The following is a 25,431-nucleotide window of genomic DNA, read 5'->3' as shown; positions in this document are numbered from 1 at the left end:
CTCGCGGTACATCGCGGACGCTTCCCCCTCCCCGCGGCCTCCTCGCGGACCCTAACCTGGCGGACGCCTCCCCCTCCCCGCGGACCCCTCGCGGTACATCGTGGACGCTTCCCCCTCCCCGCGGCCCCCTCGCGGACCATAACCTCGCGGACGCCTCCCCCTCCCCGCGTGACGTCATTTCCCCGCGCCTACGGGACCTAACCTAAACTGCGTTTGAACCGGCCCTGTATCACTACTCACACACATATATATATATATTAATATTAATATAAAATTATCTACTTACATATAATTTTCACATCCCACGTTTACACGTTTGCACTGGTCACTGTCGCGTGGTCGACTGGTCGCGGCGTGCGGCGTTGCGGCCCCTTGTTCTCCCGTTTTGAGTGAAACGCGATTATTGTTTTGCGAAGGAAGACAAAACACCGAGACTCCTACTGATCGCAGGATAGATTGGATCAACGCATATCGCCGTATCCTATGATCGTCTCTGTTTATCTCTTTTTTTCTCTGCTTCTCTTTTTTTAACGTGATAAAGAACAGTAGCCGAAAGAGTCTTTCCACTCGAGGCATTTACAAAGCTTATACGGTTTATTGTGATCGGTGAACTTTATATATTTAATTGCTACATTAGTAAATTATAAGTATTAAACAGCTTATCCGATTTTTATCGAAGACGTTGTTTCGATTTAAGACATCAGGTCGTATTACACTACACAATTAATAAGTATAGTTACGTTAATTTTGTGCATTTGTGTAGAAATTTTTTTTTTATTTCTTTTATTTCTTAAACGTGATATTAATAACTATTATTTTTCTTTTGTTTATATTATTATTATTATCACATATTTCATTTCCGTCTTATTTTTTTTTGCATATTTAATTTTGTGTTTTTAATTTCATTTCATGCTTTGTTGCATGTACAATTTTATTTAATTATAATTAATTTTCGTTTTGTGTTGCATGTTTTTACATTACATATTTAATTTTGTTTTATTGCATATTAAATCAAAAGTATAGATTTAATTTATATGTAAATAGAAAAAAGTTATTTTTCTTTAATAATACATTTTTAAAAACATTTTGTAGGATTATTTAATTGATGTAAAATAATTTGTTAGATGTGAAAATCAAATTTATTCAAGAAATTATTAAATTATTATAAAAGTCTCGGATTGAATTAAAATCGCGTCTATCTCGTTATTTCTCGCAACGGTCTCGGTCTTCGCTCTTTATCGTTCGACGACCTTCCAACGACTCGCTCTATCGTGCCGAATTTGGTCTCACCTCGCAAAGGACGAATACGTATACAGATTTTAAAGACAACAGACGTTACTAACTCGAAGATTAAGACACGCATCGAAACAGCGCGTTCGACCGACCTTGTTCAAAAATAATAAAGACAAAATCAAAGTATCGGTATATAATATATTATATACAATACAAAATAACGAAAAGATTTAAGATACAATATATTCGCGATAAAAATATCCTACATTCGGCCATTCTGACCGAGAGGTCGACCCGACCGCTTGTTTTCTCCTTCCTCTTCATCTTCGCTTTCCGACATGTCTTCGGTATCGTCGTCGTCATCAATCCATCGCTTCATACAATCTGCTGCCGACGATGTCTGCAGGGGTCCCTCGTGTTCACCAATTTTACGTATTACGTAGCGATGATTGCGTAGAGTTCTGACAATCTCGTAAGGTCCGAGATATTTATGTGCGAATTTGAGACCTGGGCCTTGTTGTGTACGTTTGATCGCCACAAGGTCTCCTTCGCGATAGATAAAAGGCTCCTTTCTTTTTCTGTCGTAGTTTGCCTTGTTCTCCCTTTGAATTTTTTTTATATTCTTCTGAGCCTGCTCTCGTAACTCGTGTCGATTATCATTAAACGAAGCAACTAGCTCGCTATCCAATAATTCTTTAATGTGGGGATTGTCACGAATACGCGGATCCACGCCCAGCATCACTCGGAAGGGTGTCATTCCGATACTCCTGTGCAACGTCGAATTCAAATATATCTGTGCGATATCTAGATATTTATACCAATCAGGCGGTTTCGGGGCTGACAGCTTTGTCAACAGAGGTATTAGAATGCGGTTCACTCGCTCGACCTGTCCATTCGCTCGCGGCACTCCTGTGGTGATTAACTGATGACTGATACCCTCCGATCGGCAGTATTCTCCGAATTCGCCCGACGTGAACGCAGAACCTCTATCAGACACAATTCTTCTTGGGTTGCCAAATATATAAGATTGTTTCTTCAAACGCTCAACCGCCTCCATCGTGCTCGCTGACTTAGTCGCATACAGCCACACGAATTTCGAGAATCCATCTACCACCACGAAAATGTGTATGTAATTCTTCTTAGTCGACGGCAACGGACCCAGATAATCAATGTGATGTGTCTAACGGCACACTTCCCTTTTCGATCGGATTTAGAAAGCCCTCTGATTTTCCTTGCTTCCGCTCGGCTAAGATGCAGGCAACGCAATTCTTTGTCACCTTCTCGATCTCGATTCGCAATCTAGGGATCCAATAGTCTCTCTTCAGCAACGCTTCTGTTTTGCTGGCTCCAAAGTGCCCTTGCTCGTGAGCCCTTCTGACTATCTGTCGTCGCATAGCCCTCGGAACAATCACTCGAAGATCGCCATCAGTGTCCTTATATAAGACTCCACCTCGAATCGCGTAATCGTTTGATTCAGCTCGTTCAACTGCGTCGAAAATCTTTTTTAGGTCGTCGTCCTCTCTCTGTGCTTTCTTCAGTCGCGTCAGCAATCCCTCTTCGCACTCGCTTATTATCAGACAATACGGCAGCGGACTCTTGCTGAGAGCGTCAACGTATGCCATATTCTTACCCGGCCGATGTTCGATCGTGTATTTGAACTCTTCTAATAACAGCGCCCATCCAGCTACACGTACGCAAAGATCCCTTTTCGCCATCGTCAACGCAAAAGCTCGGCAATCTGTTACAATTTTAAACTCTATACCCAATAAAAAATATACGCGAAATCGTTTGAGCGCTCTAACTATTGCGAGGACTTCCAGCTCATAGCTGGTATATTTTTCTTCGGCTGGCGTCGTCTTACCGCTCGCATAGTACACGGGATGCAACAACTGATCTTCGTTATTCCTCTGCAAGAGGATCGCTCCATATCCATGCATAGACGCATCCCTATGCAATTCAGTTTCTACGCTTACCCGATATAAATCCAACACCGGTCGCTCGCTAAGTACAGTCTTTAGTTGTCTAAACGCGTTTTTTTCGGCTATGTCAAAATGAATTTACATTATCTCGCAGTAAGTTTGACAACGGTCGCGCAATCAAACTGTATTTCGGAAGAAATTTGCGAAAGTAACCGCTCAGTCCTAGGAAAGCCTGTACCTGTCGCACGTCTCGCGGTTCCGGAAAATGCCTAATTGTCTCGACCTTTCGCTCCGACGGTCGTATCGTCCCGTTCTCGATCACGTACCCGAGAAACTCGACTCGCCGCTGCAAAAAATTGCACTTCCAATTAATAATTAATCCGGCTTGCCTAGCAGTTTTCAAAACAATTTCAAGATTTTTCAAGCCGTCCTTGGACAATACAATTAGATCGTCCATATAAATTAAAACGATTTTTTGCCTCAATAAATCCTTAAAAATATTGTTTACAAATCGCTGGAAGACCGATGGAGAATTACATAAACCGAACGGAACTCTAAGGAACTCGTATTGTCCGTCAGGCACGACGAAAGACGTATACTTTATGCTCGCGTCATCAACACGCACGTGAAAAACCCCATTCTTCAAATCGATACTGAAGACTCGCGCGTCTTGAAGTCGGTCTAGCTGATCCTCGATCAGAGGAAGCGGGTATCTGTCCTTAATTATTTTTTTATTTAACATTCGGTAATCTACGCAAAGTCTGCACATTCCGTCCTTCTTTTTCACAAGGACTACCGGGCTCGCGAAATCAGAGACAGAAGATCGAACTATACCCCGCCTCTCCCACTCGTCAATCTGCGCGTTGACTACGTCTCTTTCGCTTTGTGACAAACGTCTTGCCTTCTGGTATACTGGTTCGTCGTCTTTTAGTATAATAGTCATTTTTACGTCAGATTCTCGCGACGAGTCTGGTTCATAATTCTCGATTAAATTCGTTATAACGCGCTTGTGCTCGATGTTCCGCACGCCCGATATATCTATCGCATCCGTATTCATCGCATCGATTGCGAATATTTCCGGACGCGCCTCGTTATCAATTATTTCCTCGCGTGTCGGGCTAATAGTAATCGAGCCCCTCCTAAAATTAACGTCAACCGTATTTAAAAAGTCCGTTCCGAGAAGCAAACCATATTGCAAAACCTTATCGGGAACAACTCGAATTAATATATAATATTTATGACCGTCGATCGTAATCTGCGTGTGAAATTCCCCGACGGCTGACGCACGATAACCTCCCACCTCGCAAAATTCAGTCTTGGACGCTCGCAGTTTCGGGGCCCCCACCATCGCATACTCGCTGGCCCGCATAATCGAAATGTCGCTACCCGTGTCGATTAACGCTGAAATAATTTGATCGCCTAATGATACGCTCTTTACGCACTTTTTATTCATTTCGGAGATCGACGCGACAACAGCTTTTTTCGCCTCATCTTTTTTTTTACATTCCGACGCGATGTGTCCGTGCTTACCGCATTCGAAGCATTTGGTTCCCAAATCTTTTGTCGGGCAATTTATGCTAAGGTGTTCTTGCGCGCCGCAATTGAAACAACGCTTGATTCCCGGCGCCGTTCTCCTACCGCCAGAGCCTCTCCCGCCACCGCTCGATCCCTCGATCCCGTCGGCCCGCTCACGCCGCTCGTCCCCAGATGCTCCGCCGCCTCGCCGGTCCTGTCGAAGCGAACTGCCAACACCACGATCCCGCAGCTTTATTTTTTCAAATGCCTTCAAAAGGGAGTCCGCCGACGCGAATCCCTGTATGCGCGCCTGATCACGTAATGCTGCGTCTAGAATGCCTTCGATAACGTGCTCGATCAGCTCACCTTCATCAATTGGCACGCGATTCCCCATAATTATTTTTTCGTGCAGGTACTCGTGAAAGGTCTCCTCCTTCCTCCAGATGCGACTCTCAAATTTTTTGCACGTCACTAATTTACTCTCGCGGCGCTGGAACATCGCTCTTAATTTTTCCAGGATAGTTTCGAAAGGCATGCTCACGTATTCCGGTCTTGAATGAAACCATTCGAATGCCTTCTTTTTTAGTTTCGTGCCGATCAGGATCTTGGCGTGGTCGTCTTCCATCTGATAAGCCCGCGTCACGAATCGCACCTGCTTCTCCCAAGTTTCGAAGTCACCGGTCACGCCGTCAAAATCATTTAATAGATCTCCGATCGTCTTAAGGCTCATCCGCGGCTGCACACGCGGGGTTCCTCTTCCTCCGTCGCTGACCGCTGCTGCTTCCTTCTCGTCGTTGACAGAATTCCGCCGCTGCTGTCCACGTAACATGGCTATTTCGCGTCGAGCCAGCTCAAGCTCGCGTCCAGCCAGTTCAAGCTCCCGTCTGTAGAGCTCGACCTCTCGCTGACGCAGTGCATCCTCTGGGGCCTCGGCTGCAGCGCACGCACCGTCGTCATCTCCATCGCGCTCGTCCTCAGTCGTCATCCAAGAATTCGTCGGGTCAGCCTCCATCAGTCGCGCAATCAACTCCGCCTTCGACCCCGTCGTCGTCAATCCGCGCTCCTTGCACTTTTCCTTCAGAACGACCACCGTAAGATTATTAGGGTCGGACATCTCGCACAATTATTCACTTTCGTCGTCAAACTTTCAAAAGTCCGTCGTTAAAATTTTTCGTGAATCCGTTTCCTCGCAATCGTTTTTTTGTTCGCCGTCGTCACGACCTTCACACACGCACACACTGAGCGCACCGTTTTTTCTTTTGTTTTTTAAACACGTCACCCGTAGAACAATCTCGAACAACGCGAACGTCTTCTCTGTCTCACAATACGCGCTCAAATTTCATCCGATCCGATCCCGGCTGAGCCCCCAAAAAAATGTAGGATTATTTAATTGATGTAAAATAATTTGTTAGATGTAAAAATCAAATTTATTCAAGAAATTATTAAATTATTATAAAAGTCTCGGATTGAATTAAAATCGCGTCTATCTCGTTATTTCTCGCAACGGTCTCGGTCTTCGCTCTTTATCGTTCGACGACCTTCCAACGACTCGCTCTATCGTGCCGAATTTTGTCTCACCTCGCAAAGGACGAATACGTACAGATTTTAAAGACAACAGACGTTACTAACTCGAAGATTAAGACACGCATCGAAACAGCGCGTTCGACCGATCTTGTTCAAAAATAATAAAGACAAAATCAAAGTATCGGATACAATACAAAATAACGAAAAGATTTAAGATACAATATATTCGCGATAAAAATATCCTACAATTTTAAAATTTTAAAATAAGAAGCTTTGTTAAAATATAATATTATATAATATAAAAGATATTATTTTAATATATTAATAATTATATTAAGTAAAATTAAGATGAATAATCAGTACTGTTTAGAAAGTGTTTATGATAAGTGCGCATATAAACATTGTCGCAATGGTTGATTTTCAACGGGATCGCATTTATTTCGATTTCCATCGAGTACGGATGCAAGGCACAAATTATGGATACGCAATAGTGGTAAGTTTCTTAAATTTTCTTATATTTATTTCTATTTTGTGAGTATATATACAATGTATATATATATATCGCTCGGCCCTATTACTGTCTCGCTCGCTTCCACATACTCGTCTTACATATATTATTCTCATTCATCTCGCTTGCTGTCAAGTCCCTGGCAATAAGTGGCCAATAAGAGAGAAGCGGTTTATGATAAAAATATTAATAAGTTAATAGAATAGATACATAAGTTAATTACAATATTTTAAGAATATAAGAGTGTGTATATATGTACATATATATATATATACACATATATATATACATATATACACACTCTTATATTCTTAAAATAATTAACTTATGTATCTATTCTATTAACTTATTAATATTTTTTACGATGCGAGCGAGCAGTAATAGGGGCAAGCGGCAGTAATAGAAGCGAGCGAAATGATAATAGAAGCGAGCGAGAGGGGAATAACAGTGTGTAAAAAAGATCCAATCCCTGAGCCTTTTTTGTTTATCTTCTTTGATTATCTTCTCGCTTGCTCACATAACTTTCATTCACTCTCGTTCGTGTTACTACTTGTAAAGTCAAACCGAAAGCCAGCCACTATTTTTAAATACATTGTAATACATCTGTCATAATGTATTTACATAAGATCATTTTTCATGTATAATATGTAAAAAAAAATTTCATATTTTTTATTTAAATAATATTATAAGAAAATTATTCGAAATTGATTAAAAATATTTTGCATTTGATTTCTTTTCAAGACATTATGGAATAATTACCTGTCAAATTTGAAGACAAATTATGTATGTTGAGGAGTAAAACTGTAAAAAGATTTAAGTGAATCTTATTGTTACTTTTGGAGAAATTTGCAACTAAAATTGAGTATTCGACTAGCTGTACGTTAAATACAAAATGATACTATGTAAAGTCGTAAACTACGATGGCTGATTGGACTAACAATAAGATATGCACATATCATTTTTTCATTCGCGACCGAAGAGCGTTTGAGTCTGCACACAGTATTTTTTTTTCTAGTAATTACATATTCTGAGAGTCGGCTTCGCCCAAACTAGGCGCGAGACACTACCGTGTCTCTTGATATATTTTTTACTGTTTAATTTTTGTTATTATTTGCAGCAAAAATACTAATATTTGTTATATATGTATATAATAAAAAATAACGAGAATTTATATTCAATTAATTATGTATTATAAAATTCGGAGATTATACCGTATGTTGTTGGTAAAAATATGTTTTTAAATTATCTATTATAAAAAATTCAGACATTGCCATACAATCTTACAGATTAATGTAAAAACATTGAAAACACAAAAAGTCGCACACAACAAACATTTTATAAAAGTATAATTTGTTTTATTTATCTCATACATCTCGACATTTAATATAATATATAAAGAAATACTTTTACTATTTTACTATGATTTTTTAGCGATTATTTCCAATGTTTTATCTGAATTTTTAACCACAAAACATACGGTACTGTCTAAATTTTATAATAAATAATTAAGAAAACATAAATTCTTTTTTTTTATTATGCATACGAATATTGCACAATTGTTAGTATTTTTGCAAAGAATAATAAAAATTAATTAAATTGTGGAATGTGATTACTCTAAAAAAAAATTCACGGTGTGCGAGGACTCGAATTCTCATCGGCTGCGGATAAAAAGACATTGCATGCATCTTATTGTTAGTCTGCTCAGCCATTACGTTCCATTACTTATCCTTCTACCATTCTTTACTTAACATACAGCTAACCAGCCAACTTTAATTGTATTTTTGTAATAAAATAACCTCCATATATACTTTAACAGTTTTACCTTTAGCTCCTCGTGCCTTTAATGAATTATAACTTATTTCTTATTTCATTTCATATTTCGCGATGCTTGCTCTTTTCTTATAAGCATATTTTATTTCTCAATAAAAATACATTTTCATTAAAAGTAATGTTGGATGAAACAAATTTAGAAAAACATTCTGTTTTTCAATTATCACAATGTTTTCTGAAAAAAAAATTTTCCGAAAAATTTATTACTAATCTTTCGCGTTAATTCTGTCTCAGGAAATACTCAATTAGAAAAATGGTCTGCCAATTCAATCCGTCGTGCAGGTCTGTGTGCTGATCACTTTAGTGAAAATTCTTTTAAGGGAGAAGGTAAGAAAGTATTAAAACGCAATTCGATACCCGTTCCTTTTAGAAATATTACCTCGCCAAAGGAAAGCGATAAAGATATGGAGAGCATGTCTATTGAAGTAGAGGCGACCGAGAGAGAAAATATAATAAATGTAACGGGAGCAAAAGAGAAATATAAAAATATTATAAGGCCAGCAACATTAGAAAATATTGAAAACGATGAAATGATAGAGCAATCATTTCCATGTCCACCATTGCGAACCTATCGGTCACCGCGATTACATTTTGATATGACATCGGAAGAAGAAAATATCATGGAATGGATACATTTCGAACCGCCAATTGGTGAAAAAATATTAGCACAAACCATAAAGAAAAATGAAAAAATGAAAAATAAAGAGATAAAAAATGATAAGAAAGAAGAAAATAATTTAAAAATAATAATTACTTCTTTAAAAAATGAAAATGTGCGTCTGCGCCGGACAATAAAAACATTAAAATTGCGCTTGCAAAGATGTATTCGACGAACACCCGCAAAGCGAACAAATAAGAAAAATAAAAAAAGGGATATACAGAAATTGATGGATCAAATAAAATTGCATCCCGTTGCAAAAACAATGATAAATTTGCAACTACATACGCCACACGCAGCATACACGGAAGAAGAAAAAAATATATCAAAGCAACTATATTATTATTCTGCTTCTGCACTGCGTGGTTTACGAAAGGCAGGTTGTAATTTTCCTGGAAAACGAACAATTCAAAGATGGCATGAAGAATATAATATGATGCCAGGATTTTGCGATTTTATATTTTGTAAATTACAGGAGAAAATTTCTAAGATACCCGCGGAAGAAAGAATATGTGCATTGAAGTGGGATGAAATGACAATTAAATCATACGAAGAATACTCGTTCAAATTAGATCAAATAAAAGGACTTGTTGATTTAGGGCCTCTAGGAAGAATACATGAGACTGCAAAACATGTATTTGTATTTTGTTTGGATAGCACAAATGCGCGTCATCCATGGCGTCAACCATTAGCATATTTCCTTTCTGGAACAGGTATGAAAGCCGAAGAAATAGTATTATTATTAAAAGAATGTTTAAATAGATTGATTAAAACGGGTGCTGACGCGTAACTCGTAACATGCGATCAAGGCTCCAGTAACCAAAGTGCTTATGTAAAACTTGGCGTGCATTCTGATGAACCATTTTTTATACACAATAGAAAAAAATATTACACATTATTTGATTTTCCACATTTAGTGAAGAGATTGGCGAGTTTATTCAGAAAACATAAACATCTGTATTGCGATGGAAAAATAATCGCATCGTTTGATGACTTTGAATTAACATGGTCGATTGATGACGCTACTAAAGGAGGTTCTAATTTATTATCTCATATTACGGAAGCACATATTCGCCCCAATGCTTTTGAGACGATGAATGTCAAAAGAGCTTTCCAATTATTTAGTCATACATTTGCAGCCGCAATAAAAACTGCTGGTCATGGAAAGCTATTACAAACAAATACATGGGATGCAACGGCTGATTTTACAGAATATCTAAATAAAGTAATAGATGCTTGCAATTCTTACAGTCTAAATATCACATATGGTGGAAAACGACCATTGTCTGGCAAAAATCCTGACATTGAAATTCTATTAACAGATTTTGTCGAATGGTGCTCAAAATAGTCTACATCGTCAAACAAAGTATCAAAAATTCCTTGTTTGAAAGGCTTCAGTATAACTGTAAAAGCTATTCTTGGAACATATAAAGAACTCGCAAGACGATATGAAGAATTTGAACTTGCCACAGGATTATGCAATCAAGATTCGGTCGAGCATTTATTTTCTAAATTAAGACAGCGCGGAGGATTTAATCCCAATCCCACGGCAAGAATGGTCCGACTCTCTCTGAGACATATTATATCTACGGGATACATTCCAACGAGCGATAAAGGCAATGTCCAATGCCCAGAAGCCGAATTTCTTATTAATTCACCAAGCCACCTTGTTAACACGCTAGAAGATTCATTGAGCGCAAATCATACCGTCGTACAATGTGACGCCAATTCTGAAGACGAATCATTTATAGAAGATACACAATTTCTTGAAGAGTACGATAATGTGAGAGATACAGAAAAAGTTGAGCCACTTAATATATATGATCAAAATGCTGTTGCATTTTTTGCAGGATATATAGCACGTCGAAACGTTGCAAAAACCAAGTGCGACAAATGTCGTAATTGTATGATGAAAACGCGAATGGATAACATTACGGAAAATGAAATGTATATAGAATATCGAGAATATCCAAACGCAGACGAAGATGCTCCTACAGTAACGAAATTAATACGACCGACAAATCTTTTTACAAATGTGGTCTCAACACAATTAATGACATTCAATCGTATATGGCAAAATTATACCTGTATGAAGTTAGCACCCCATTTTTGAAATTTTAAAATTCTAAAAGTTGTTCCAGGTTGTTCTAGACTTGTTCTAAATTGTTCCAGAAGATCAAATTTATATCATGAAAATTTTCGCGGAAAATTGAAAAAATCCATTTTTTGACCCGGCACCCCATTTTTCGAAAATCGAACTTTTTAAGGTTGCTCTACGTTGTTCTAGTTGTTCTAAACATTGTTCCAAAGTATTAATTTGATTGGTCAAAAATTTTAAGAGATATTTAAAAAATACGAAAAATTAAAAAAAAAGTTTTTTGCCATTCTTTTATAAACAAAATAACTTACAACATTGTCGATTTAGATTATGTTTATAATCGTGTAGAACAACTCAGAACAAAATTTTTAAGACCGGAACAACAATATAAGGCCCACTTTACTCTTGATCGAAAACATTTTTTTCCATTTTTTGGGGGTAAAAGACTTGTTCCAGGCTTTCTCGCTTTAAAACTATAGTATTCTCGACTAGAACAACTGAGAACAAAATTTTTAAGACCAGAACAACAATATAAGGCCCACTTTACTCTTGATCGAAAAATTAATTTTTCTATAATATTTTCTTGGGTAAAGCCTGGAACAAGTTTTTTACCCCAAGAAAATAGAAAAAAGTTTTTTCGATCAAGAGTAAAGTGAGCCTTACCCTGTTGTTCCGGTCTTAAAAATTTTGTTCTCAGTTGTTCTAGTCAAGAATACAATAGTTTTAAAGCGGGAAGCCTGGAACAAGTTTTTTACCTCAAGAAAATAGAAAAAAGTTTTTAGCTCAAGAGTAAAGTGGGCCTTATCCTGTTGTTCCGGTCTTAAAAATTAGGTTCTGAGTTGTTCTATTCGTGAATACAATAGGTTTAAAGCGGGAAGCCTGGAACAAGTCTTCTACCCCGAAAAAATAGAAAAAAGTTTTTTCGATCAACAGTAAAGTGAGCCCTACACTGTTGTTCCGGTCTTAAAAATTTTGTTCTGAGTTGTTCTAGTCGAGAATACTATAGTTTTAAAACGGGAAGCCTGGAACAACTCTTTAACCCATTAAAATCGAAAAATAATATTTTTCGATCAAAAGTAAAATACGTCTAATATTGGTGTTTTGGTCTCCAAATTTTTGTTCTGAGTTGTTCTAGTCGATAATGCTATAGTTTTAGAGCGGGAAGCCTGGAACAACTCTGTAACCCATTAAAATCGAAAAATAATATTTTTCGATCAAGAGTAAAGTACGTCTAATATTGGTGTTCTGGTCTCCAAATTTTTGTTCTGAGTTGTTCCAGTCGAGAATACTATAATTTTAGAGCGGGAAGCCTGGAACAAGTCTTCTACCCCGAAAAAATAGAAAAGTGTTTTCGATCAAAAGTAAAGTGGGCCTTACACTGTTGTTCCGGTCTTAAAAATTTTGTTCTGAGTTGTTCTACACGATTATAAACATAATCTAAATCGACAATGTTATAAGTTATTTTGTTTATAAAAGAATGGCTAAAAACTTTTTTTTTTAATTTTTCGTATTTTTTAAATATCTCTTAAAATTTTTGACCAATCAAACTAATACTTTGGAACAATGTTTAGAACAACTAGAACAACGTAGAGCAACCTTAAAAAGTTCGATTTTCGAAAAATGGGGTGCCGGGTCAAAAAATGGATTTTTTCAATTTTCCGCAAAAATTTTCATGATATAATTTTGATCTTCTGGAACAATTTAGAACAAGTCTAGAACAACCTGGAACAACTTTTAGAATTTTAAAATTTCAAAAATGGGGTGCTAACTTCATACAGGTCAAAACTATTGGGCGTCAACGCAAATTATGGATAAAATAACGAATGAATGTATTAATACAACTAATGAAAAGTATTCTGAATGGCTAGATAAAAATAATGAGTGCTACAATCATCGGCTGCAAACATTGAAATATATGATCAAAATAAAATTGTACTCTCGCACGAGATATAATAATCGTGCTATAAAAGGGAGATATATCCGTAGAAAAATGAATAATTTATTAAACAAATAAAAAATGAGAACATAATTGTAGCACAGAAAAGATAAACAGAAGTTAACCATTTTGAGCATTATTCTTTAAGAAAACAGAGAGAATAAAAATAAAGAAATATATAGAATAGAAAAAAACCACTAATAACTGAATACGCTATAAGAGATAAAAAAAAAGTTGAAATAAAAAGCAGCAACAGATATCAGAAGAAAGGTAATCAGTAAAAAGCAAGAAAATATAACGTAGAACGCAAATAAATTTTAATAAATGAAATTAAAATATCTTCTACATATTAATTTTGTAAGAAATATGAAAGTGTACTTCCTTTAATCTATTATTGTTTCGTTGCATCTTATCATTTCATCATTATAGACAGAAATATTTGCTATATTGTACTATGACATTGGATCCATAATATTCTCAATAGAATCATAAATGTTTGCAAATCATATTACTTTACAGCGAGTATGACTGCCTATAGTAATGAGAAAAAAAGCATGATTTTTCAATTTCATGTAGAAGATCGCAATCACAGTTGAAATAATTGCATAGATCGTAGATTAGCAGAGGTCCCATCACGGAATGAATAAGAAATCTTAATGCGATCATGCTACGAAATTTTGAAATCATGCATTTTTTTGTTACCAATGATGTGTAATAAGATGCAAACTGCAATAAAAACTTAAGGAAGTACCTTAACTTTGTTATCATTAATTAATAATAACCATATAAAATATTACCACGGTATTCTAGATAAAAGGAAAGGTACACACATCACAGAATACCGAAATCTCACAAGTAAGACTGATTTTCATAAATCACTTTTATAAATAACAGACGTCCTGAATATAAATATAATAAAAATAGAGACGTCACAAAAACATTACTGATACCTTTCAGTAATATTTAAGGAAACCTACATTATGTAGAGATTTCCCCGTGATAAGACCTGTTAATCGAAGATTTATGCAATTATTTCAACTGTGATTGCGATCTTTACGTCATGCTCAATAATGGCAATATAAGTAAAAATACAAAACTTTTATTAAAGCTTTATTTTTATTTTGTATTCTTTATGAAACATTTTCTGAAAATGCGTTCTACGTTCAAAATTATGCTTTTAATTACAAATATAAAAAGTTGTAGCAATGGCCTTTCTCTCTTTAAAAAAAATTAATTTTTATATTCCATAAAAAAATTAATTTTTATATATCTTTATATATTAACTTTTGTTTGTAATAGTAAAAGTCTATTTTGGTTTTTTTCAGTAAATTTAAAATGAGATTAATACCTGGTTTCGCAAATAAAACAATAAGTTATTTATTAATTTTGTTTTCATATTTGGAGTAGCGAAAGAATCATTAAAAGTTATTTGCCAGGCTGGGTATTTGTGTTATTATTTCAGAACCTGACCTATATTCAATCTATCTACATCCAACCTATATCCCTTTTTTATTTTTGTGTTTTCTTCCTATCTAGAAATATTTTACTTTAATAAAACAGATATACATAAAATGCATTCATAATAACATATTATTACTTGCATCAATATAAATATTCAAAATAAAAAAATTTTCATAAAAATAATTATTTAAATAAATTCTTTTATTAAATTATTATTGAGGAAACTTATACACTATCTTCTCTATGTGTGTATGCTGTGCGCGTGTGCATATGTGTGTTTGTGTGAGAGATACATATATATATATATATATATATGTATCTCTCACACAAACACACATATGCACACACACACACACACACATATATATATATATATATATTCGCTCTTGACTTTTAATGACATCGGGATTTTTTCATTATCTATAATAATTTACTCTCTATACTTTATATAAATATTCATAAAAAAACTAAAACTTTTATATTTAAGTAATTAAAATGTATTAATAAAATTTTTGTGTTTAAAATGACATCAAACTCAATATAATTTTTACTTGTTAATAAGTTATTATAATTGTTAAATAAATAAAAATAAAGTTTTGTATCTTTTGTATTAAATTTTAGTCGCAAAAATCTCATCAACTCTAAAATTACGTGCAATAAGATTAACAAAGAAATGTAAAAATGTTTGTTTCTATATATATATTCAATGTAATATTTTTAAGAGAATTATATATATTGCATATTAAATAATTTTAACATCTTCTGAAAATGGTCTATACATTGTCTATACATATATATATTGTACAACTTATACTTATATATGATGAGAAACATATATATTGCATGTATTTTACGGCTATATATAAATTTGTATTGAGTTGGAGAGAGAGAGCGAGAGAGAGAGAGAGAGAGAGAGAGAGAGAGAGAGAGAGAGAGAGAGAGAGAGAGAGAGAGAGAGAGAGAGAGAGAGAGAGAGAGAGAAAAGCATCTTGTGTTACAGAATTCGTTATTGGCATTTCGTGCACATAGCACGGAACACAACCAGAATGTGTGCACATTATATGTACCGACTGAGAACATTCGTGGACATTGGCTTCGTAGTTCATGTCCACGTTTTTTATGTCCACAGAGGGCGTATCGCTTTCAGGGATCACCTAAAACCGGGGCATGGCGTCTCTCATTCTACTCTCTGGGTCTACAAACTTTACCGAAGTAGCAGCGAATTAACACAAAATTTAGTCGGTGGAAACGGTTGAAAGTAGATAGTGCCAACCTTTACTGACACGTTTAACTGATAATTCAACAAAATTATTTTATTATCCATTTTCCTTTTATTTAACTCGACTCAATTATCTCTGTATTCAATTAATATGTACATTTTTCAGAAGTTAAGTTTGTTTACATTCAACAAGCAAAAGTTAAGTGTTGGCGTTAAATTGGCTCTCCTGAAATATCAATCTTTCTCGCTTTTACTCTACTTTCGGTGGAAACGGTATATTAAATTCGACTTGCACCAAAGCAGAATCGGATTGAAGACTTCGGTGGAAACTAGACCGGTGCAAGAAAATCCTCTCCTAAATTCGAATTGGAAGTTTGGTAGTATGTGATTGTTTTTAGCTCATTCGAGTCTTTTGAGAATGAACTTCTTAAAGACCTTGTGTAAGCAATTTGATATAGCTATGGGTCTTAGGGGATCCTTGCCTGGTTTCAGGATAAATATCACGAAATAGTCATTCTAATCCTTGCGAAATTTGCTTTTATGTTACATTAAGTTGAAGATTTTTAGGCTGAATGAATGTATTTCTGTTGGAAGTCGTTTGATTATTTTATTGGTTATGAGGTCTGGTTTTGAAGCTGAGATTTAAATGAAAAGGTGTTCGTACTCAATAGTTGTCAAGGGCGTGAACATGAAAATCAGATTTTCTTTATTGGCATGGGAATTCAAGTTCAAATATTCGTTGGATGTCAGGGTCTCCTTAGGGTAGATTGGTGCTATTTTATAAAATCTGTGAAGTTTTTCTCAGAAATGCAAAGCCTATTGGAGTTGTCTTGTCTGTAATTAGCAGGGTTGGCATGTTTTAAACAATTTGTTTAAAACTGTTTGATTAAAACATGTTTAAAACAGTGGACACTGTTTTAAACATTTTTGTTTTAAACAGTTTTAAACTACTGTTTAAAACTGTTTAAAACATTGCAATTAAAACATATGATTATTTGAAAAAGAAACTGTAAAGAAAAACAAAAACAAACAAAAACTGATAGACGTGCAAAACTAATGTTGCAAAAAGCAAGGTTGGCATGTTTTAAACAATTTGTTTAAAACTGTTTGATTAAAACATGTTTAAAACAGTGGACACTGTTTTAAACATTTTTTGTTTTAAACAGTTTTAAACTACTGTTTAAAACTGTTTAAAACATTGCAATTAAAACATATGATTATTTGAAAAAGAAACTGTAAAGAAAAACAAAAACAAACAAAAACTAATAGACGCAAAACTAATGTTGCAAAAAGGTTTTTGTTTTAATTTTTTTAGTTTTTTATCTATATTTATATGTAACATATAGATATAAAAATATAAATATAAATAATGAAATAAAAATAATAAGATAAGTATTATTTTAACAGAATATTTATTTTTGGATATTAAATATATTAAGTAACAATCAATATAATTGAATATATTAAAGACTACTTATAAATTATAAAGCTATCTGCACAAACTATTAAAATCTAAATTATAACACATTGCATTTTACATTTTATCTATTGCAAATAATTAAATAATGTTATTCCTTTAACTAAAAAAATAATAAACATTTAAGTACGAAAAAATGAACGGTAACAATAACATATTGAAATTGGGAATTGCATTGCAGTCATTGCATATTGGGTGTTAAAGATAACAAAAAAAGGCTTTGTATTAAATTTAATATTGTTAACTCTCTGTATCAATTTATATCGTCTTTCGTCCGGTTGTTATTATCTCCGTAATTATTTCTGTTTCTATGCTTTCTCATATGACCTTTCGGTCGTCGCGTCATGTATTGTTTAATTCTTCCGAGCGAGCCTTCGACAACGAAAAGATCACAAATCTATCGAACCATCGTTTGTCATTTCCAGTATTCTGACTTATACCTATCGCGGGTTATTATTGTTTTGGTCTCGCAACGGTAGTCTAAATTTAAACCATATATGTAGTGTATTGCGCAGACCACGGAATCCCCGGCTCGATTCTGAGAAGCTTCCAGAAACTCGACAATATATATAAACACGCGAAATGCCCGGCGACTTTGAGACTTGCTTATTTTGTCTGGCTGTTCACGACAGTCAATTCAAGCATTTAATCGAGCGAGACGATCAGTTACTTCAATCATTTTAAGAAATTTCCGATAACGAGTTGCGAGTCTAGCGATTCATCGCTCAGTGTATATCTTTTAACTGCGATCATTAAAGATCTCATCAAATCTTCCAAAATTACTTGGTAACAATTTTCACTTCTTCTTTCATTGACATTGATCCTTGTTCATTTCCGATCTCCTTCGTTCGATTCCCATCTCGCTTTCTCGCTCTCTTTCAGTGTACTGCTTCTTTCGCTCTTTCACTCTAGTTTTTCCTCTCTCTCACTCTCTCGCTATCACACGCTCTCCATTCTTTCCCTCTTCCTCTCGCTCTCTCGGAGCAAGCCGGCATCCTCGATTTACACGCGACAAAATTTCGTTCGTGCGTAAACATAATTTGGTCCTTCGAGCCGGATTCTACTGAGGTAATCTGTACGGAATCAAAGCGGAGTGCCGTGTGACCAAAGTGATAGTCTAATCAGCAGAAATGGACGAACTGTACCAACATCAATCATCGCTATTCCATACGGTATCACGTTCGCTCGACAATTTCAAAAAGATCGGAAAGAAAAATTACACGGCCGCTAAAATCCGATCGCGAGTGACCTCGTTGAAGGAGACCTGGACGCAATGTACTCAGAATCACGCTGCTCTTCTGCATGGCATCTCACGGGATAAACGCGACACGATGGCATATTTCCGAGATCAATTGTTCGACGAACACGAGGACGTCTACCAAGAGACGCTGGACTACATGGCCGAGTGTCTCGAGGATATCGAACCACCTGGGGACCCCCTTCAGTCGTCCAGTCGAATATCCAGCCAGGGTGAATGTACCTCTTCATTTTCTTTATCGCATTTGCCGCCAATTAAAATTCCCCCATTTTGCGGAAACTACGACGAATGGGAAAGTTTTCGCGATCGATTCACGTCGTTAATTATTGCAAACAAGGATCTCACTTCGTTCGCACGTATGCATTTCTTAGCGTCCAGTTTAACCGGCCGCGCTCTTGAGTCAATTAAAACAATACCTATTACCGCTGATAATTTTGAAATCGCTTGGAAAACGCTAGTTTCGCGCTATGAAAATAAGCGGCGATTAATTGAAGTGCACGTCTGTGCCCTTCATAATTTACCAAGCGTTTCACGCGAAAACGCAGTTGAACTCAACGAGCTACGTGATAAAGCAAATCGCGCGATAGCGTCTCTCAAAAATTTAGGCCGATCTGCGGACGAAATTCTAAATGATGTATTAATTTACCGGGTGTCTCAGCAATTGGATCATGCGACGCGAAAAGCATGGAAATTAAAAGGATGCGATGATGCGAAAATTCCGACATATGCAGAATTCGATAGCTTCCTAGCGTCACGCGCTCGCGCTCTCGAAGAATTAACCTCTTCCAACGGGAAAGCTGTTCGCTCGACAAAGGTCTCGAGTACCACTGTATCTACGAACAATATTACATGTCCGTTGTGCAAAGCACCTCATTTTATAAATAAATGCGCTAAATTCGTAAAGAAAAGTCCGAGTCAGCGATTAGAAATAATCAAACAAGCGAATCGTTGTTTAAATTGTCTCAGTTCGAAACACGCGGTGCAATCGTGCATAAGTAAATATTCGTGCAGAATATGTCAGAAAAAACATCATTCTATGTTGCATCTCGACTTGACTTCAGCGTCTACCGGAAGTCTTACTGCAACGATGTCGAGCTCTCCGTCGGAAGCGTCCGATACTAAAGCTGTTACTTCGCTCTGTTCAACCGTTCCGTCGCGACCTTCTGTTTTGTTAGCAACGGCTCGCGTCAAGGTCAGCTCATCCGAGGGTCGCACACTCGTCGTTAGAGCGCTGCTCGACCAAGGGTCAGAAATGACCTTTATCACCGCGAGACTCAGCCACGCTTTGAAACTGCAGCGCATTAAAATGCCCATCGAGATCTCTGGCGTCGGCGGCATCGATGCAGGAACTTGTCGTTGGGCGGCGCACATTAAACTCTCGCCGTTCAATAAATCGCGTCCCGTTTTTACGACTACCGCGTCTATTCTAACATCACTGACTAAATATTCACCGGCGCTTACCAGATCGAATATCGCATGGACGCATCTCGCCGATCTCACTCTCGCCGATCCCGATCCGTTAAGTTCCGAAGCGATTGATGTTCTTATCGGAGCCGACTTATACGGTGAATTGCTTCTTGATGGAATACGAAGAAGCACAAGCGGTCAACCGATCGCACAAAAAACAATTCTTGGTTGGGTCCTCTCAGGCCCTACATCGATTCTGTCGCCGTCGCGTCAAACTATCACGGTTCAGCATAGCGCAACTTCTTTAGCGATCGATCAAGAACTTCGCCGATTTTGGGAGATCGAAGAAGTCCCTCGGGTAACCTTGCTTACTCCAGAGGAGCAACAGTGCGAAAATCATTTTCGTTCAACCTATTCGCGCGACGACGACGGGCGTTATATCGTTCGCCTCCCTTTTAAAAAAGGACCTCCGATTGATATAGGCGAATCTTATAATCTCGCGGAAAAAATGCTTAAAACATTACTACGGCGGTTCACTACAAACCCCGCGCTCAAAGCCGAATACACCGATTTTCTAAATGAGTACGAAAAATTAGGACATATGAAAAAGGTAACGCATACATTAGGAGAATCTCAATGCATTTACATTCCTCATCATCCAATAATTCGGGACCACAGTCTCACGACTCATTTAAGAGTTGTATTCAACGCGTCGAGTCGTACAACAAACGCGACTTCTCTAAACGATCACTTATTGATCGGCCCGAAATTACAAACTGATTTAGCGGCGGTGATTCTTCGGTGGCGACAGTATCGATACGTATATTCGGCAGACATCACGAAAATGTATCGTCAGATTAAAGTCGACTCTCGCGATGACGACTACCAGCGTATATTGTGGATCGAGGATAACACAAAATCAATACAAGCATATCAGCTGTTAACGGTTACATACGGTACAGCGTCAGCGCCGTACTTAGCCTTGCGCGTCCTCCACCAACTTGTCGCGGACGAAGGGGACGAATTTCCCATGGCGTCTCACATTCTGCAACATCACATATACGTCGACGATGTGTTGTTCGGTGCCGACGATATTCCTCTTCTACGCCAAGCTCGCAATCAGGTGTGCGCGTTGCTGCATCGCGGTAAATTTGAACTCCGCAAATGGTCAAGTAATTCGTCTAAATTGCTCGAGGACATCGCGGTCGAAAATCATGGTTTAGCATGTAGTAAAGACTTGCGAGTTGACGAGCAATTAAAAATTCTCGGGATCGCGTGGAATCCCTCGTTAGATGTATTTCAATTTCGGGCCTCTCTCCCGACAACTCTTTCAAATACGAAACGATCGATTCTATCTACAGTCGCGAAATTATTTGATCCGTTAGGGTGGTGTACTCCCGTCACAATCTCAGCAAAAATATTTTTGCAACTTCTCTGGATGACTAAACTCGATTGGGATGCACTACTCTCGTCTCATTTATTAGACCAATGGAAAACGATTCAAACTTCCTTAATCGCTCTACACGATTTAAAACTCGATCGCTGGACGTATCACGGGTCTGACACCGTGCAATGCGAGTTCCATGGGTTTTCCGACGCGTCCACCGCTGCCTATGCCGCCGCCGTATATCTTCGCCTACGATCACTTTCTGGCGAAATTAAAGTGACGCTACTCGGCGGAAAATCCAGGGTCGCGCCCATAAAGTCTTTAAGCATCCCGCGATTAGAATTAGCGGCTGCCGTGTTGCTATCCAAATTGATGGAATTTATGCGCACGTCATTGAATTTGACCTCCGCGTCGTGCTACTGTTGGACCGACTCGACGGTCGTATTAGCATGGATAGGACAACATCCCTCGAAATGGAAGACGTTCGTTTCCAATCGCGTGTCCGAGATCCAATCGCGACTTCCAGATGCGTCTTGGCGACATATTTCGACGGACGAAAATCCTGCGGACTGTGCGTCCCGCGGAATTTCGGGAGACCAGCTTTCAAGTCATCATTTATGGTGGCATGGCCCAACATGGTTGCGCCTCCCGGAGTCAGAATGGCCGGCACAATCCTCTGTCTGCGAGCTCGACGTCTCGATTGAACGAAATCCTCGCGTAACCACGCATCTCACACAACCCATCGAGCAATGGGATTTAGCATCGCGATATTCTTCATGGAAAAAATTAATCCGGGTCACCGCATACATACTCCGATATGTTTCGCGACTTCGCTCCCCGACTCATCGGCGCGCGAGTTTAGATAAAACTTCGATCGCTCTCTCCGCCGCCGAATGTCAAGCCGCGCTGAATTTCTGGTTAAAACAGATTCAAGAGCAAATTTTTTCTTCCGAACGGGCTGCGCTCTCACAAAACCACTCGATTCAATCAAAGAGTCCGATTCTCTCGCTCAACCCATTCCTCGGGGACGACGAATTAATTCGCGTCGGCGGGCGGTTATCAAACGCGCCGCTTCCGGATCAAATTAAACACCCCGTGATATTAGCAAACCACCCGTTAGTCACGATGATAATTCGAGATACTCATTTGAACTCTTTGCACGCCGGTCCGCAACTAACGCTGTCAACGCTGCGTCAAAATTTCTGGATTGTTCGGGCTCGCACTCTCGTGAGAACGGTCATTCATCGCTGTATAAAATGCACTCGCGAAAAGGCCGCGGTACCTTCATATCTGATGGGCAATTTACCCGCAGTACGCGTCTCCCCCCCTGCTCGCGCGTTCTTACATTGCGGCCTCGATTACGCCGGTCCCGTACAAATAAGATCTATGTCCGGTCGAGGAATCGCATCTCGAAAAGCATATATCGCTGTCTTCGTGTGTATGGCTACTCGCGCCGTGCACCTTGAAGTAGTGGAAGGCTATTCAACCTCCGCGTTCTTAGGAGCCTTCTCGCGATTTTGCGCCCGACGCGGACTACCGGCAACTGTATACTCCGACAACGGAACCACGTTTGTCGGTGCCGATCGCGAATTAACTTCGGCTTTTCGAGCTACTATAAAAGATCCGAATTTTCTCAATCACGCGGCTTCTCAAAAAATCGAATGGAATTTTATCCCGCCATCTGCCCCTCATTTCGGCGGTTTGTGGGAGGCAGGCGTACGAAGCGTAAAATATCATGTGCGTCGTGTCATCGGATCCCATACGATGACGTTTGAAGAGTTCTCTACTCTTCTATGCAACATAGAAGCATGCCTGAACTCGAGGCCCCTCGCTCCGCTCACGGATTCAATCGATGATTGTGAACCGCTTACCCCGGGGCATTTTTTGATAGGCGCGCCTCTCTCCGTCACTCCCGAACCATCGCTATTAGACGTCCACGAAAATCGATTGTCTCGGTGGCAAATGGTGCGCCAAATGACCGAAAGATTTTGGAAACTATGGCAGAGTGATTATTTAAACACGCTCCAACAAAGGGTCAAATGGCGGAAAGCGAACAAAACTCAGATTAAAATCGGTCAACTCGTTTTAGTTCGAAATTCACAGCTTCCGCCGTGTAAATGGGAATTGGGTCGCGTTATTAAATGTTACCCCGGTTCCGACGACATAGTACGAGTTGTAAATGTAAAGACCGCCGCATCCGAATATAAGCGTCCCGTCGTGAAGCTTTGTTTGCTTCCTATCGATATCGAGCAACAATAAATCTCGAATTAGTTGCATAAGTTTCTGTAATTAACATATCCTCCGCCTCGAATCAACGTAATGTTTCTCTCTTTCTTCTTTAGTTGATTCGTTTCTTCGTTCTGATTCGCCTTTCGAAACTATAGTTTCGAGGCGGGCGGTATGTTAAAGATAACAAAAAAAGGCTTTGTATTAAATTTAATATTGTTAACTCTCTGTATCAATTTATATCGTCTTTCGTCCGGTTGTTATTATCTCCGTAATTATTTCTGTTTCTATGCTTTCTCATATGACCTTTCGGTCGTCGCGTCATGTATTGTTTAATTCTTCCGAGCGAGCCTTCGACAACGAAAAGATCACAAATCTATCGAACCATCGTTTGTCATTTCCAGTATTCTGACTTATACCTATCGCGGGTTATTATTGTTTTGGTCTCGCAACGGTAGTCTAAATTTAAACCATATATGTAGTGTATTGCGCAGACCACGGAATCCCCGGCTCGATTCTGAGAAGCTTCCAGAAACTCGACAATATATATAAACACGCGAAATGCCCGGCGACTTTGAGACTTGCTTATTTTGTCTGGCTGTTCACGACAGTCAATTCAAGCATTTAATCGAGCGAGACGATCAGTTACTTCAATCATTTTAAGAAATTTCCGATAACGAGTTGCGAGTCTAGCGATTCATCGCTCAGTGTATATCTTTTAACTGCGATCATTAAAGATCTCATCAAATCTTCCAAAATTACTTGGTAACAATTTTCACTTCTTCTTTCATTGACATTGATCCTTGTTCATTTCCGATCTCCTTCGTTCGATTCCCATCTCGCTTTCTCGCTCTCTTTCAGTGTACTGCTTCTTTCGCTCTTTCACTCTAGTTTTTCCTCTCTCTCACTCTCTCGCTATCACACGCTCTCCATTCTTTCCCTCTTCCTCTCGCTCTCTCGGAGCAAGCCGGCATCCTCGATTTACACGCGACAAAATTTCGTTCGTGCGTAAACATTGGGTATTTTTTTAATACCTACTTTTATAAATTTAATTAAAATTAATAACTCAAAATAAAATAAAGAATATATAATTTTATATATTAATAAAGAATTATTACTCAATTAGCAAGGGACATGTCACAACTGTCCGGAACCGATTTGATTCTTCTTCAAATATGTTGTTAAATACACAAATCTAAAAGATACGTATTTTTTTATATGTGCGGATATTGAGTTTTAAGGGGTGAAACACCCCTTTAAAGAAAAACGGTATTTTTCTTTAGGATCGAATGTCTGGTAAACTATAAGAGGTAGAAAAAAAAGACGTACAAGAAATTTTAATGGCTTGAAGAGTACTTTAAAGTTATATAAACAAAATTATTTTATTTTGAAAAAAAAATTAAGTGATGGGGGTATTTAAAAAAAAATAAAAATAAAAAAATTTTGTTCATATAACTTTAAAGTACTCTTCAAGCCATTAAAATTTGTTGTACGTCTTTTTTTTCTACCTCTTATAGTTTACCAGATATTCGATCCTAAAGAAAAATACCGTTTTTCTTTAAAGGGGTGTTTCACCCCTTAAAACTCAATATCCGCACATATAAAAAAATACGTGTCTTTTAGATTTGTGTATTTAACAACATATTTGAAGAAGAATCAAATCGGTTCCGGACAGTTGTGACATGTCCCTTGTAAGTCAAACGTTACAGTATTAACATTTTCTTTTAACGCAAGCCACCATGTTATCGGTTTAACATTTTTAATAGATTCCTCAG

At 37.7% G+C, this 25,431-nt stretch overlaps 2 protein-coding genes across 2 annotated transcripts; both read left to right on the top strand.

The window, feature by feature from the left end:
- The first annotated feature begins 10,742 nt into the window (after positions 1-10,742).
- On the top strand, positions 10,743-16,412 carry LOC145936550 (uncharacterized). The gene is made up of 3 exons (XM_083038790.1): positions 10,743-11,274; positions 13,064-13,267; positions 16,300-16,412. The coding sequence occupies exons 1-3, from the start codon at positions 10,743-10,745 to the stop codon at positions 16,410-16,412; spliced, it is 849 nt and encodes a 282-aa protein (XP_082894916.1).
- Positions 16,413-18,508: 2,096 nt separating this feature from the next.
- Positions 18,509-23,689, top strand: LOC145936549 (uncharacterized). Its single transcript, XM_083038789.1, has one exon. The coding sequence runs from the start codon at positions 18,509-18,511 to the stop codon at positions 23,687-23,689; it is 5,181 nt and encodes a 1,726-aa protein (XP_082894915.1).
- Positions 23,690-25,431: the final 1,742 nt, after the last annotated feature.

This window comes from Prenolepis imparis, unplaced genomic scaffold (assembly GCF_030444845.1).
Source record: "Prenolepis imparis isolate NDT839.2.m4 unplaced genomic scaffold, iyPreImpa1.0 SCAF_5, whole genome shotgun sequence".
NCBI classification, from domain to species: Eukaryota; Metazoa; Arthropoda; class Insecta; order Hymenoptera; family Formicidae; genus Prenolepis; species Prenolepis imparis.
Note: the sequence above shows the minus strand (reverse complement) of the source record. Positions and strands in the feature narration are given on the sequence as shown.

Excerpts from the sequence above, each read along its gene's own strand:
- LOC145936550 (XM_083038790.1), top strand. The coding sequence starts at position 10,743 with ATGGTCCGACTCTCTCTGAGACATATTATATCTACGGGATACATTCCA. Across the intron at positions 11,275-13,063 it reads TATATGGCAAAATTATACCT|GTCAAAACTATTGGGCGTCA; the intron begins GTATGAAGTTAG and ends AACTTCATACAG. Across the intron at positions 13,268-16,299 it reads TATAAAAGGGAGATATATCC|CTCATTCGAGTCTTTTGAGA; the intron begins GTAGAAAAATGA and ends GATTGTTTTTAG.
- LOC145936549 (XM_083038789.1), top strand. The coding sequence starts at position 18,509 with ATGGACGAACTGTACCAACATCAATCATCGCTATTCCATACGGTATCA.